Source organism: Tympanuchus pallidicinctus, unplaced genomic scaffold (assembly GCF_026119805.1).
Source record: "Tympanuchus pallidicinctus isolate F22 unplaced genomic scaffold, pur_lepc_1.0 scaffold22, whole genome shotgun sequence".
Taxonomy (NCBI): Eukaryota; Metazoa; Chordata; class Aves; order Galliformes; family Phasianidae; genus Tympanuchus; species Tympanuchus pallidicinctus.
Genome location: NW_026294739.1, coordinates 32,204,998 through 32,221,814, shown reverse-complemented (window position 1 = coordinate 32,221,814; position 16,817 = coordinate 32,204,998). Strand labels below are relative to the sequence as shown.

Here is a 16,817-nt window from a genome sequence, read left to right as displayed (position 1 = left end):
TATTTAACTTCATCTAGCTTTTACCGTTCTTCTGCTCTTGTGCACCAGCCTTGCTTCCCTTCCACTGCCGCCAACAGAGGGAGCATTAATACAAAGACAGCTCAAGTACAACTGCTGGTCAGTCTGATGAACAGTGGCATTTAGTCAGTTCCACATAAAGGAATTTAAGGAAGATAAGCCATAATTACATAGCAGTTCCTGCTCCACTTGTACTGCACTGTATTCTTTCCTATGTATTTCTGTCATACCTACTAGGATGATCTACAGTGCAGTACTTTCACTTACCAAGTCGATGGAACTTGCACCACTATTCTAGATCCTTCTAAGCTTATTTGAGGAGCATAGGCTTCTTTATTTTCAATCTGTGCTGTGTCCACAACCACCTAGAAAATAATATGAAAATAAAAGACAATTTAGGAATTAGTTATAGTTGTTTTTATCACCCCTGTAGTCAAGATGCAAGCCTCAGCTCCCTGCCACACTACAAAGAACCTTTGTACAAAGATGTACAAAGAACCAGATAAAAACAAATCATCTCAAAATCATCATCATATGTTAATTTGTACTGAAATGTCTTGGCGAAAGAAAAAATGAGAGTATGTAAACTGATCAGTTTGATACATTAGCCCATATTTCAAGGACATTCTTCTCGACTGCACTGAGTCACCATGTAGTTACCAACGTCTTTACGTAGCAGCTGGTAGTTATCAATGGATTGGTGTAACAGCTCTTATATGTGAGAAGTCTAACACAGTTGCTACCTTAATAGCCCCCAAACTCCTATTTCTCAAAATATTTTAAATAATGCATACCATGCTACAGACAAAGAGTATTTAGCCTGAAACTCTCCACATACCCTGCAATTTTTAGCACCCCCCCTACACATCCTTCACGATTACAAAATCGTATACCAGCATACCTCTATCCAATGGTACTGTAGGTAACAGAGAATTAATAGTAGTAAAGAGAAGAAAACTGACTGTTCAATTTTTTTTATTATTATTATTTTTTTTATTTTTTAACTCTAAGCCTTCTGTAAGACATCATGAATTTATATGGAAAAAGGAAAGTCTTGAAAATCAATCTGTTATTAACTTTTTTTTTTTTTTTTTAAAATGGAAACTGAGAAGGAATGGATTCACTCCAACTTCATTTAAACTTCAGTACCAGTGATAGTAAGTTCCATATTTGGTTTGTGCTCTCTGTTGTTGTCCAGTCTGCATGAGCTGGCCTTTTTGATCACTTCCATAATTTCCTATTTTGGTCATGCTGAACCAGCAGCTTTTTGGCAACAGTCAGCACTTCTTGCTCTGGTGACTAGCAGATTAGCTGTGCCATTTATCCTTGAAATGGCAAAAAGTCCTCCAGCATAAATAAGCCTCAGGGGGCATTACTGGCTTTTCTGCAATCATCCTACACTTGTTCTACTTCTGTCCTGTAGTCTATTACTGTTTATGAAGAAAGGTGAAATATAAATAGAGCTGAGATTCTCTTCTCCTGAATTACCAAACCCCTCCAACAATACTTAAGCTTTACTATTTCCTACCATCTCAATATTTTAACATAAGGCCTTCATTTTCCTCTAGCTGTCTCTGAACATTTGCTCAGGTTTATCTGGACTTGCAAAATCTGTCTAAGCACAGTCTAAGCATGTGGAAAAATGCTATTACCCATTCACGATGATACCTAGCATAGTAACAGTGCAACACCATTATTTTTTCTTCATATTTGCACCATTTTAAATAATTTGGTATAGATTTAGCTATATTGCAATTATAATTGGACGAAGGTGAGATCAACTAAGTAGTAATTCTTCTTTTCCCCTCAGCTTCCCCCAGAAATACTGTCTACATCTCAGATCAATCTCACATCAGTCAAGAAGTAAAATTTCAATTGGTGCAAATCTAGGTCAGTTCCTGGAAGCGATGCACTGTAGTGCCACTGCTCTTGGGAGGGGTTTTCCCCGCATTTGTTTGACTTTTTTTTTTTCCTCCTTCTTCCCTTTAAAAAAAAAAGTCACATTTCTCAACATTTGGTCACAGTTACAACATCTCAGATTTAAAACTACTAGGAGATTGAGTGCTCCCACAATGCACGTTTTCTGCTAACAAAGATCAGTAAGCACAGGAAAGGATGGCTAACTAGAGACAAAGTTAAAGTATTTTGTTTGCAGGATGCCAAAGTTTTATTTCCATTCATCCTCTGAATTACTTTAATTCCTGCATCTTTTTATTCAAACATACATTTACTTAGCTGACTTAAATCTGAAAAGACAGGAATTCTTTACACACGCACCACTTAGCACATACATATATCCAGATATTACCTTAGAATACACACACACACACACACACACACACACACACCCCTACAATTCCCGAAATTCTTTAAGTTAAAAACCTAAAACAATAAAACAAACTAATTTACACCTCATTGCACTTTCTGCACTTATCAAGAGTTCCTTCTGCAAAGGCACATGGCACGACAGGCCAAAGATAGTGAGCGTATCAATGTTCCTTTTTAAGTTTGATATTGACTTAGCTTAACTCACCACTCTGAACTAACACAGATAGCTTAGTTCTCAAAAGCAGTGAACGAAAGACTGCATAATATTGTCCAATGATACATTATCCGAGTTGCACACAAAATAAAATAAACATGTTTCTCACTCCCTGCCTGCTAGGTGCTCACTGGATAGCTTCCTGTGCATCAGACATCCATTGTTCTTGTTTTAAAGGTGTTTCCTCCCTCATCTCCACCCAAAGAAGGCTTTAAAGAAATAAATTACAGTTTCTCATCATTGCCTGAGACTACATACAGGCATAATTGAATCATGTAAAAAAAAAATAAAAATAAAAAGGCACATATTTTATACCTTCACACCCATTTATACTGTAACAAATCAAAAGTGAGAATGAATTCAGACTTAAGGCTTACAAGTACTTCAATTATGTGTAGAGCTCATTACTGTGTAACTGTAGAAACCTGCTATTTTCAGAACAAGAGATTCAGGCAAAGACATTCATGCTTCTACTGGAGATAATACTCTTTGCATCAGCACTGTCATATGGGAGAACATATAATAAGATTATACTAACAACTCTCCATATGTTATGATAAACCCAAAGAGTATCAGCGATACAATTATCAGCAGGTCTAACAAGTTATGTCTAGACTAGGGGATACCAGGTTTCCAGACTCCTGAGTTCAAATTTGCCTTGGGCCACTCTCAAAATCTGATCAGGGCAAGATTTGGGCGTACACAACACTGAAACCCCTAAGCTTTTGTTTTGCTGGAAAGGAAGCAGTGGGGAGTGCAGCATCCTCCAAGGCATTCCTCATCTAGATGCTCAGAAGGCAACAACTGCTAAGGAATTACTGCACACTTCCATAGGGCTGCTGACAAACACTTCTTTTGTGGCCCCATTTCCCACACCTTGCTGCTGTCTCCCAGCATCCTATCAGCCAAAGACAGTCTGACTTAACTATGGCCCTTTTTCTAGTTGTTCATGCATTTAACACACATTTTCCTAGTAAACACCTACATACAAATTTGATCAATCCTATTATTTCAAAGTGCACCCCTCCCTGCAAAGATGCAACCCTCTTAAACCTCTCTCTGTAAAATTCCCTTATATAAAGTGCTTATTTTACTACTGCTTCCCTCTACGTCACACTGTGGTAAGGATTGATGGCAGTCACACTGCTGTTACGATACTGATGGTTTGTTTCTTTCATTTTAAGCCTTCAATCCAACTGTGTTGTTACAAACAACCATGACTTAAATCCAGTTGTCCAGCATATTTCATGTCAAGGGGATATCTAATACCTAACAAAGGAAACCTGAAATAGGTGCATCCGACATTCACCATTACTAGAGAATGTATTAACAGTACCAAAAAATATATGGATCAATGAACTAAGAATGGAGGTTAGGCAAGGTCACTTAATCAGCTGTTTGCTTGAAAAATATATTTGCAAGGTATTAGCAATAAGGATCTTTCCATTTGAAATTGCAATTTGTTTCAGTTCTGGCAGTCTGTATTCACCTCAAACAAGGCATCAATAAATGATCATTAACAGCATTTAGCCCAGAAATGATTCAAAGAATACTTGATAGAAACTATTGTAGGCTATGGTACACCTCTGTGCATCAATTTCATCCTATCCTACTGCACTCCTGTCCCCATTTTATTTGCCCTGTCGAGTGAAAACTCAAAACAATTTATCAACAAACTCTTCATTAAACGAAGAGATCGCAGGAACTAGTTATAGGAGTACAAGTGCATTTTCTTATCAAAATGCATTTCAAACACCTGTTTTCACTAAGTCCTTACACAGTGTAGAATCTATGGTGCCTTTTGCTCATTTGCTTCTAAAGGATATACTTGTCTGCAGAAAGGCATTAAGTGCTGTGCCTTCTGCTGGAGGCACCAGGTTGCATTACTTGGTGCAGACGACTAGACGACTTACTGCTTTCTGTTCAGCAGTAAAACCAAGCTTCCACTTGAATGAGAAAGGAAAAAAAAAGAGCTGAGAGAAAGGTTCTTGTTTTGTTTGCTTTGTTTTATTAAACAGGAAAGATTCAAACATTTCCTATTTCACTATTACAACTGAAGTTTCATTTCTTGTCTTCCCCTGTTCCCAACAACTACAGATAGCATCTACAAACTTGCATTCCATGAGGATACATCTTGTTTATAACTAAAGTTAGCTGCATGTTAAAAATAGAAACTCGGAGCAAGATGTAGGAAATTAATTTTCAAACACTTTAAAATACCTAGTTTTTCCTCAGGATGTTGAAGTAGCCCTTTTTTTGGCTAAGCCTATCTCTATTACTTACCAGTCCTGCTTGGCCAAACAACAACTGTACAGCAGTTTTGCAGGCTCCACGCCAAGTCGAAGGGCAAACCTGATTTAGTACTTCAGTAACAGGAGAGTCATCCCGTGGTGTAAGTCCATTATGGCATCCAGCTTCTTTAATTAGTTGCAACATTGTGTGCTGGAAAAAAAAACCAAAGACATTTGTCATGTGATTCAGAAATGTTAGCATTAATGGCCTCCATATGTACACAGTTTTCAAAAGCTTTTCAGCCACCTGTTGCTACATGTGCTACCTCTCAGTGGTCCTACAAGTAAGACCTTAGCTGCAGAACAGAAACACTATAGTCAGCGTGTGCAATTTTGAACACAGAACTCCAATACGATAAACAGTATTTAGCTTTTGCAGAACAGTTTAATCAAAACTACAAAAGGCACTTCAAAGACAAAAGAAAAACATTTTAAGTTGTTGGCTGTTTCAACACTTTCAGGAGCAAGGACTGGCCTTATCTAACAATTGGAAAAAGCTGATTAAAATTCCCAAATTACTTCTCAATGGACACCTTTTACATTTTCTCTACATGGAAAATTGAATTAACTTTTCTACAACTTCTAAAAATACATTTTAAGTTGACTTAGAAAGATTGCTTAAAGTTTGGAAGCCATGAAAGAAAGGACATCGTAATACTGTTTATTTTAAAGCACTTCCCTTAGCAGCAGAAGGCACAGTCCTGACTGGTTTTGGCACCTAAGATTATATAAGCTCTAAAGTCCATCACCTGCTAAGGACAACTGTAAGGATGTCATATTTTGATACCTGTTTTTAAAAAGCTTATAGAACCCCAATTACCTCTTAGACTTCTGTGTTTCTCTTACACTAGACTGAATTTGCCTAGGTGGTTTAAACATTATCAGAGGGAGGAGTGAGCCCACAGCGTTATCACACCTCGATTCCACAGGAAGTCAGGCTAAAAATACGCACTTTTAAGTACAAGTTGGCACTGAACTACTGTGGTTTTTCTCTGGGTTTTAAGGAGTCCTACTGATTCTCATTTCATTTGTTAACCATTGTGGTTAGATTCAGGACTATTACCGTTTTCAGCTTCAGGTTTTCTGCTGCAGACTCGTTAAAGGATATTCCTTTCAGAAAGTGCGGCCCTATCTGAACCGGTACAGTGGGCAATTCACACTGAATTGGCTGAGGTGGAGTCTGTCTCCTTCCTGTTTGCTGAGCTTCGGCTTCACTGCAACAGCCCTGAAGCATAAAGAAATAGATTAGAAGGAAATGAAGATAATGAAAACATTCTCATGAGTCCAATTCTTTTTTTTTTTTTTTTAATAGTTATTTTTAAGGTGCAGAGGGATGAAAGAGCAGGTTTAGCAGATCCTACCTGAAGACTTGCTTCAATAGCTTTTGGGTTCAAGTGGAAGCCAGCCTTCATTGCATATTCACAATGGCCTAAGCTCTCCAGAGCCACTTTGTAAGCCTGACATTAAACAGAAAGTTGAAGGGAACAGCTACATCAGCAAAGAAGGAAGCAGTCACTGTTTCTGGATACACATACAAAATTTGTTACGTAGGTTTGCTTTACTCAGTTCTGCAGTGTATACACATGTATCACGTAAGTTCAATACCTACAGTCCTCTTGTACTTCAGGGCTGCCTGTGGTACAGGTGTCTGCAGTAATACATTCCCTCCGTTTCATTCATTGTCCCACTGACTGCACTAGATGCACACGAAAGCAACTGATTTTAAAAACTCACCTGCAAAGCACTGTCAATTTTCACGTTTAGCTCTTTGAGCTGATGTTCAGGGATTGCTACGCTCTGTGAGCAGAAAAGCTGTTGAACTTCAATTCCTGCCAAACATCCATCGCAACCTCTTTCTCGCAGTCGAGATGTAGCCTATAACATCAAGAAAAAACTATTGGGTTAAGAAGTCCAACAGCAAACCAAAATCACACTGAAGTTAAAAACAAACAAAACCAAACAATCTACACAGAGTTTAAAACCTAAAGGATTAGAAGAAGCATGTGGTGGAAGAGTTCTGGAGCTAATTACTTATTATAACTGATTCAACTTCTAGTGTCACTTTGAAAGTATAAATCTCATGTAATTTATATGGTGTTGGATAGCAAATCAAATCAGCATCGTTTGCTGTTACAGATTCAATTCTTTCTCTGGACTATGGCTCCTGGTTACATGGCCACATGATCAGTGTGCTCAGATGAGGAAGGACTTAAATCTTTTGTCATTAAAGCGTATTTTAAATCCTTACCACAGAAACAAAATCTACATACGTGTCATGTACGTACAAACATTGCAGCGTATATAAAATACGCTTTATGAAGTTATGGGTGATCACTATGGTACAATTTGAGAAGAGCCACACAAGACTAAAATTAACCACAAGAGTGTCACAGCTTTACCTACTTCAGTTTTAAAAAACGGTAAATATTAAACATAGAATACCTGAATTAAAAACTGAAATACTACCGAGCAGTGGAAAACAAAGAGAAGCCTATTTCTGTCTGTATTTAAGACTTTAGATACTGTTGATTTGAATAATGTAATAGTGGTATTAAACTCTATCTTGAAATACAGTTTTTATTCAGAGAAATAGCTGGAATGGGGTGTTAGGAAAAAAAGGGTAGAGTCCCAGATCTCTAAGTCCAATTTTAATTCTAAGCAGGTTTTAAATGAACTTGATAGCAATTACATTTCTAGAAGCTGTAACACAATTTTAAGGAAATAATAAACACAAAATTATTTTTATACAAAAGAAGTAAAACCACACCAGGATTAGAACTCTTTAGATTATATGTTATAATCTACATCAAGCATTTCCAATCTCTATTTTGTCTAGTGAAAGCAGTTCATGCCCCAGTAGGAATTACAAATAATTCCTCTGCATTCAGAGTTCTAAGGAAAGCTTATTTGCCTTGATACAACTTGCAGACATCTGCTAGCTGATAAATGGAAAGCCCAACAAGATTTCCAAACAAGATGTTTAACGTGCCCAGGTGGGTTGCCCAATTAGACTTCAAAAGCACACGCTGCTCTTGGTTACTTGGAACTAAGGAAACCACGTACTCCATGTCAGAAGCCATTTTGGTCTGTCTGTGCACTTCAGTAACGTACATGAAATGCAGGAAAGCTCATAAACCTGTTTTTTTTTCCTTGTATGAACTTTTTTTTTTTGGCAGAAAAGGATTTCACAGATAGCAGTGCTAACTCAAATCCAAGTCCAGAGAATAGCACATTTAAGTAATAAGATGAACATTCCAACTACTGATACAGCAAGGAACATCAAGGCTAACAGCTAATTCTCCCTCAGCACAAAGACAAGCAATGTCAGAAGTTTTCAGAAAAAACAAAAACAAGGAATTGGCACTCAAGCTGTTAAAGATACAGATGTTACCTAAGTTATCGCTCATCTAAAATTTCACCCTGTATCTGCAGTGACTATTTTTTTTTTTTAATAATTCCTTCTGTCCCCTGATCCATATCTGAATGCTGTTAATTGCTAATAACAAACAGCTGTTTCCATTGTGCACTCCTTATACACATTCATATCATGAGTAAAAGCTTTTCACGGGGCAGAGATCATATAAACACCGCATAGGTAAAACAGATTTTAGTTTCCTTCTCCAAATGCAGCATTTCTTTAAAGTTAGAGATTTTCTTCCCTTATAAGGGCACTTAGGCCTGAACTTTTGTTTCACTGAATACAACACAATGTCACTACACTGAGCCTTCCATACCTCTGCTGCTCCTCTCCATGATCTCACTGCATCTTCTAGCTCATTTGTGGGGCTTAAATTTGAGGCTCCAGTTCCACCAACATTCTTTCTTTCTTGGGCTACAGCTTCAGCAAAGCAAGAGTGTGCCACTGGCTGGACCTTCTGCAAAGCTTGTGACAGGAACTGAAAGTGAACCTGCATCACTGTCAAGAAACATCGTCCAAGCACCTGCAGGAAGAAGAAAAAACAATTTTTAAATCAATAAGAGATTTTACAGATTTTTTTTCCTTCTTTCTTGCTCAATGCTTGGGTTAAGTGACTAAGTTAAATTTTGATTTATTAATTAAAAAAAAAAAAACGAAGAAGAAATACTAGTGCCTCAGACCAGAAGCAGCACTCAGCATTTAACCATTTACTTATGGTAAACACTGAGCAATAGCTTCTACAAATTAAGAGGAGATCGGACTGATACAGTCAATTCAAGCTTCTGTGTTGTCTTTAACTAACCTTACCTTGATCTCAGAAGTAAATAATGAAAAGCTTTAAGTTATTTTGTAGTATCAGGCACATGAAACAAAAAAAATAAAAATCACAGTAGCACGTTATCACAATACAGTCAACAGCCAAAAACATTAACACACAGACCTGGCTGAATTCATGCTAAATATATCTGTATTTTAAGACATGATAACAAAATCAGAAGAGTTTAATTCTGAAGTTTATCTTTCCAAGCAGACCAGTAATTTCTAACAAACATGAAAAACGTTTTGCCACAAGGTACAGATGCACTGTAGCACCGTTTTTAGCATGTAACAGTGACTGCAGGATACACACACAGAATCGCAGTTCTGTCACTTGCATTGTCTGGCAGGGATGCTAACGCTGGCACAAATCTTCTCATCAGTACATTTCACTGAAACGTGTCACTTAATACTACTCGACTGGAAAGCAGGATGTAGAGTAGGGAAGAGTGAGCAGGAGGGCTGCTGGTCTGTTCCCATACCCAGAGGGACCAGCACAGACAGCGCACAGCTCCTGCAATGCCAGAGCTGGCTCCACAGGGCAGCCACCCGAAGCAGTGGGCTCTGCACCCCATGTGTCCCTCCCTGTTTGCCTCCCTCACACACAAACACTGCTCCTGAGAATTACGACCACAGATAGGCCACAGTTACTACAAGCAAAACAAAACAAAGATCCCCAGAACCAAGTTTTAGGTGTAGGCACTGTAGGTAAAATTGTTGGAGTAGGGCTGTTTGAAAAGGCAACTCTGAGGACAAAGCAGCACATACACAAGTGCTCTGCCTGCTTGCAAGGCCATGCTTTCTTAAGTGAACAAAAGCTTTCAACAAAGGACATCCGGGATGCAGGAGAGAAGCAAGTATTTCCCAAATTGCTGCAGAAATAATTTAAGAACTGTTCAAAATGCTTTGTTTCTTTTGTGAAGTTTCTCACAAAGTGGTTTAAAGCGTATATTTGACTTTATTAAAAAAGACTAGGCTTGAGTAATACTAATATTCATAAAACACAAAGATAATGTACAAATTGTGCCTTAGAGCAAATAAATCATCTGGCTTATTTTCAGCTACATTCTTCTGGAATAAAAATATTCAGACACAATGATCTTACTGGCAAGACGCTGTAGTCATATGAACAGCTATATGCATTAGCTATCTACTTTAAAAGGATCCGTGGTGGCAATTCTTTTTTTCCATTGCATCCGGTCTCCTTTTGACATTCCAATCTGGTTCCATCACTTCCCTTCTTTGTATGAGGCACAAAATTAAACATTTTTGGTACTTTGACTGACCCCTGGAAGTGCAGTTTGCCTTACTAAAAAAGCATTCAGCAAATGATAAAAATGAATAAAACTTCAACTTTCCTGACTACAGAGATGGAAAGGTTTATAAGAACACCGCAGTAAATAAATAAACGTGAATATTTCTGTGTACAAAGAACAGAGGTGTCAGGGGAAGAAGAAACCAGAACTCATTAGGAATTTCAAGCTGATTAAGTTTCATTTAAGGTACAGAGGCTGCAGTTTCTCCTGCCTTGGAATAATGTTCAAATAAACAAATGATTTAGTTTCAGTGGCACCACACAGCATTTCTAGTGTAATTTTTAATGTTAAGCAGCAGAGATAAATAGCAACATCTGCTTTGCAAAACTTGTTTTGTTTGAAAAATAATCCATTCCAGTCTTCCTCAGAAATGGTCAAGAGTGGCTTTAACTGCTTAAATAGAACCTAATTGGTGGAAGATTTCTGTACCACAGAATTAAATGCTCACTCCACATAGCAAACTCACTTTGCTTTAAAATTCAGTTAATGGAGATTTTCTTTCAGAAGAGCCCTATCTCTGTCCTCACAGTGGGAAAGTTCTCTACCACCAGTTTAAATACAGCCAGGGTTGGCCAGCGGCACCAAAGCGTGTAAAGCAACGCGCACCATGTTGTGAGCTCTGCAGAACTACGTTACTGCACGGATACAATGCAACTGTTTTCACAGCCAGGAATACTACTAGCTATTTTACTTTTCTCTACTTTGCCGTGCTAAAAGCATTCAATTCCCCTGCTTTAGACTATAATGAGAACAAGAAAAAACCTAGAAACTGTGTAATAATCAAAAAAGAACTGGAGCCATTGCAGGTGCCAACCTGTAAGTTTCTGTTCATGGTGGCACTTTCATAAATTATTTCTTAGAATCATTTATGTTGCAAATATGATGAAGTCTTTTGACTTGCAAACTTATCCCAAGAAACACATCTCTAGCACCACAATTCTGCTACACCTCTGCCAGGCAGGGCAGCAATCTCACTCTGAATAACCCTACCTGATAGGAGTTTGCTCTGTTTAGGCAGCTGGAAGCAAAATTACTTCTGAGGAGATGTAGTTTTAGACTTCCTTGTCACTGAAGCAGGTGATGAGTTTAATTAAATTGACAACATACATACAGAAGTGTCAGATGAGGCTGTACTGGTAGGTTACATTCTGTCCCACATGAACACCTACCAATCAATTTTAGAATATTCTGATACAGAAAAATATTCTGGTACAGAAAATACAGAAACCTGCCAGATTTCAATGCTGAACAGTGATGCCATGCAAATTCCCTGGGAAGCAAATGCTTAAAGAATCTGTTGATTATATATCACTACCATTAATAAAATTAACAAGTAACCAGTATCAGTCTTCCAGACTTGATACACGCAATGATGTACCATTCTATATAATGGAGCATAATAGCTTTTTCGTAATGGCTTTTTCTCCCTTAGCAAACAAAACAAACCCACAGACAAAAACATGGCACCACAACAGGCTTACTCAGTGGTTTCCCTACTATCCTCATGTTTCTATTTATACCGGTTCTTCATGGTTTTGGTGACGACAAGCCCTATGCATAATCCACCTACCCACTGAACAGACCAGATTAAAATATCAACATTATTATGTTAACCATGTCCCTTTACTCAAACTGCCAGATTATGAGATAGTCCTCTTTCTCATGTACTACTGAGAGTGAAAAAAATATTGCTTTTAAAAAAAAAAAAAAAAAAAAAAAAAAAAAAAACAACAAAACCTACGTATCAATGCTCTGCAGTTTGGTAAAGAGTGATCTCATATGACCAAAGCACCTCCAAAGGAAGACACGATGCTACTCACTAACAAGAGTTGCTTGCAAGGTAAACTGGATTCCACTGGTAGTTGCTCCTCTACACTTATTAGGAGACAAGGGCAATCTAACACACCTACCCCAAACAAAAGACTCCTGAGGATATTTCTGAGCTGCCACTCAAAACATTGAAACATCTTGTTTCCTTTTCAGACAAAAAAAGAAAAAAAAAATCAATTATGTTCTTCAGTCACCTACTACAGAAGATGGCAAAACACCTTTAGGTATTACTATATTTTCCCCTCAGTCCTACAGAAAAAATTATGCTGCCTCTCACACTCTTTCCCCCAGTGTATCTTGGTGAAACTGTGCAAGCCTTACATTTTTTCTGCTTCCATTCTGTGGATTTAAAGTGAGTTTTTAATCCTGCTTCTAGTTTTATGAAATGTTAACATTTCACATAGATCAGGAAGAAAAAAAAATTGTTAAAGTTTTGGCATAAATAGTTCAGTATTCAAATCACAGAATAGCAGATTAGGAGAGGATCTCAAAAGGTCGCTGTATTGTCCCAAGGAGCGATTTCAGAGTCAATTCTGCCAAATGCAAGTTTAACACACTCTGTAGGGTCTTTGTGATGGACTCCAAGTTGTTTCTTCTTAGAGCGAAATCCCTCTGTGTTGCTGGGGAGTGGGAACTGACTGATTTCAAACATTGTATAACATTACTTTATTCCCCCTCCAGTGGGATCAAAGTAAGGGAGAGAAGATGGTAGCTGACTCAAATCTTACTTCTGCAGGCTCCCTACCTTTTATAACAAACCACTTCAGTGATTCTCTGACATTACAAACTGCTTCCACAAAATCTGAAATGAATCTTCCCTTCTGAAATTTATGTTCATTTTTTCTTACTCCATCTTACATGGACACAAAGGACAGAACAATGCCACGACTTCTGGCAGTTTTTTACATACCTGATGGCTACTGATTTTCCTTCTGTCTGCTCTTCTGTAAAAATCAGTCTTTCTAGTTCATCCTCAGAGGCCCTATTTTCTGGATGTCTGACCACCACATGTCCCTCTAGTTACTCACTATTCTAAGTCACGCAGTCAAGCATGGATGTGCTTGAATTTAAGTGTTGAATTTAAGGCCATGATACCCAAAGTGAAGAGAACTTAATCCTTATTTCATGGTTTATGTAGGTTATGGTCATGTTAAAATACATTACAACTGCCTCTGCACAGTTTTGCACAAATGATTTATTAGTCTGTGTTCAAGGTCTAGAAAAGGTATCTTTTTAAAATATATAGCTAATGTTACTTCACTGCATACTGAGCACAGAACATGGAAAAAAAAATTCTATTAACTTTCATAGTTTCTCAGCTGATACGCAGCTTTATGTGAACACTGATGACAAAACACCTCTCCCAAGTGTTCAGATTTCCCTTCAGAATGGATAACAGGAGAAGGAGAACATTGTTTAATTTAGAAGATGGCCTGATATCATTAGAAATTAACTAATATGGAACAAGAAATCATAGGATCATACAATATCTGGAGCTAGAAGGGACCCACCAGGTTCCTTTAAGTCCAACTTTTGGCTCCACACAGGACTACATAAAAGATTTAAACTAATGTTTGATTTTTAATTATTTAGACTTGTTAATTTTGGGCAGTGGGATGCTGTATTCGTTTTGCTTTTATTATTATTATGATTTATTTTCTAAACTGGACATGAGTTTCCCCAAATAAGAAAGAGGTTATTGTATTTCTAGCTATAAGTTTAAATCTGATGGAAAACTACCAGTTAGAATTATGTAAATAGTACAATTTACCTTATTTCATGAAATCTTTAAATTTTGTGCAAGCCCTTGTACAAAAGTAACCACTAAATATCTCATTCAATACAGCTAGAGCATAACCACTGTAAATAACTTAATATTTTTGAGAACAAAGATAAAACGCTTCTCTTTTTATCAGCACTAGTCACAAATACAAAAGCAAGGCAGACAGAACTTTTGGGGTAGTAGTGACTTTTAAATACAAGTCCAATTAAGAAGGAACACCACAAATTCGCACGCGAAACAAAATCCCCCAAAGTAACTTACCTCAATGTCTTGTAGGCTGAATTCTTTTTGATCTTTGAAATTTGCAGCGCCTGCACTCAGTTCCATCAGCATTTTTGCTATTTCTGGTTTTATTGCTGCTGTGAGTCGACTCGCTGCTTCCATGACATGTTCCTGCACGTCTTTCAGTTGCATAGCTGCCTTAGAATAGTGAGAGTTCCTAAATACACTGCTGAAAAGGTCTGTAAGGAAAGTGCTCGTACGGCAAAATACGTTGAGTGCATCCAGATATTTGGAGATTCCCTGCTGGATGTCTGCAATCGGAGTCGTATGGGATACAGGGTGACTGCAGCTGCCCGCAGCAGCTGAGGAGACCAGGGGAGATGCTGGGGTTGTAGATGCCAGTGGTGCGCTCAGGGTCCTGCCTAGCTCAGGCATTTGATACTGCTGGTGTTGCTGCACTTTTTGCTTGGACCCGCCAAGCAAAAAGCGCCGCTTATAGTCCATTTTGCTTTCTTGTGCACTACAGCAATACATAAGTGAGAGCTTGTCCGAAGACTTCTTGAATTAACAATCACTTGTCAAATTCCTTCCCCAAATATATAGTTATGTACAGTAACAGTGGAGGACTGTGTACATAGGTTTCACAAAAGGCATTTCAAAAAGGCAAGCGTCTGTATAATCTGTATCAGCAGTGAGAAAGGCAGCAGTTTGCTGACTTAGTATTTTCAGTGTTCAGTGCAGCCCTGCTGCAGTTATAAACTGTAATCAGAAAGCAAACCAAAGTATCTTAATAATGCTCTGTCTGGGCCGGTATTCCACTCTGCGCACAGAAAAGCAGAGAACTTATCGCCTACAGTTTCTTCATGAGCATATTATCATTACTCGCTTTTATGTCTACAAAAATTTTGTCAATGCAAATAATATTTTTAGAAGCAATATTTTAATACAATTTTCCAATTAGTAGTCAGGAAAAGTGGAGCAAACCACCGATCAACAGCGATTATAAAAGCAGTGCGGGCGCCTTCCTTAAAAAAAGCAAATCCTTATGTCAGCAGTCTTCAAATGTCTCGACAGATCCAGTCTGCCAAATTAGTTTACTTGTAGTGTCTCTTCTTAATACTGGAGGGAAAAAAAATCCGGAGTCTGTATAGAGAAGACTTTCCAAGTGTAAGCTACTGAAAATTAGAGTGTTTGTTACTGCAAGCCTTCTTCCCCTTTCTTTGTTTGTTGAGGTAGTTGTTTCTGTTGTAACATTAAGTGGTGGTGCTTCCAGACTGCACTTGCCCTCGATTGTAGACTCAGAACAAAAATGCACAAATGTATTTGTAAGGCCTCTAGGTCATTTCCTGCAAAGAAGAAAAAAAGTGGTTCAAATGTCATGGAACAACGAGAAGTATTACAATTTTAACATCCCACTATGCTGCACAAGGCACACACTGTTGACAATACCTAAGACTGGAAGGAAAGGAGAGTTGCCTTTTGAAAGTCAGTTACAAGCTGGTATCATCACGGTACTGATGAATATTTTCTTACTAATTCTTCTATCCTCCTAGATTGACAAACCTGGGACTAATAGTTAATCCCCACTGCAACCCTTCCACAGATAAAACAGCAGAGGTCTGCTAATGCTCAGAGGGAGTTTTTTCTAACCTTATTCTTTTCAGATGATTAAAAAGTCAATGAGACCTTTTTTTTTTTTCATATACAATAATTCATTGCAGAATTGCCTTTTTAATAATTCATTAAGTCAACAGGCAGCTTTTTTATTATTATTATTTAGTACAATGGCAGATCTGCCCATATCCTGAGATCCCATTTCAGGACGATGTCCTCTACCTATCACAGGTGCAGATCTGCCTGAGCAGCAAAATGACCAGACACAAAAGCAGGGAAGATCCACAGCCTCCAGTACCACCCTGCTTCTACCAGCAAACTCAGGTACATCTAGAGAGCCACCATCACTTTCTGGAAAGCATCTGTAGGAAGGTGAAGGGAGCCTAAATAACAAGGTCAGTTTGCAACAGGCTGTGGTCAAGGCCAGGCTGGAGAAACGAGAACTTCTGCAAAAAGGCATGGAGATTTTCAGGCTCTTACTCTTAGCCTAACACAGCTCCTGACTTGGACAGGGTTTGGCATCACATGATCATGTATAAAGGTTAAGTCATATCTATACAATGATCATAGTGACCCATGATCTCCTCTATACATATTTGTATATAATTTTATTTTTTTTAATATAAAAATATGCATATTTATTTCCATGCATGTTAGGAGTGAAAGCCTATACTAGTATCCTGAACAATCAACTTCCTCACTTTCAAGCGTAATGTCCCTTTAAAAAAAAAACAAAACAAAATCTCAGTTCATCTGGTTCTAGCTTACAAGCTTAGTACTAAACAGTAACTCTTCTTTTGCCCTCTGAGAACTTTGAAGAATAGTCTAAATTTGATAGAAACCCCTTTAGTTCAACAACATCTTTCTTTCACTATACACCTGAAGTGTGAAACCAATATTAATGTTGTCAGAACGGTTGGGGGAATGAAGAATTTTATCTTCAGTCAAAAATTCAGATAGGTGGAAT

General features: G+C 37.9%; 1 protein-coding gene across 2 annotated transcripts in view; it reads right to left on the bottom strand.

Moving 5' to 3' along the window:
• GARRE1 (granule associated Rac and RHOG effector 1) overlaps window positions 1–16,817 on the bottom strand; it is a 55,352-nt gene that overhangs the window by 11,807 nt on the left and 26,728 nt on the right. For both annotated transcript variants that reach the window (XM_052687321.1, XM_052687322.1), the window contains exons 2-8: window positions 14,276–15,582; window positions 8,586–8,792; window positions 6,586–6,726; window positions 6,213–6,308; window positions 5,915–6,076; window positions 4,844–5,002; window positions 286–383 (exon numbers count right to left, since the gene is read on the bottom strand). In XM_052687321.1, coding sequence (XP_052543281.1) covers window positions 286–383; window positions 4,844–5,002; window positions 5,915–6,076; window positions 6,213–6,308; window positions 6,586–6,726; window positions 8,586–8,792; window positions 14,276–14,770 — 1,358 coding nt within the window. In that variant the 5' untranslated portion in view covers window positions 14,771–15,582. The remainder of the gene's footprint in view (window positions 1–285; window positions 384–4,843; window positions 5,003–5,914; window positions 6,077–6,212; window positions 6,309–6,585; window positions 6,727–8,585; window positions 8,793–14,275; window positions 15,583–16,817) is intronic.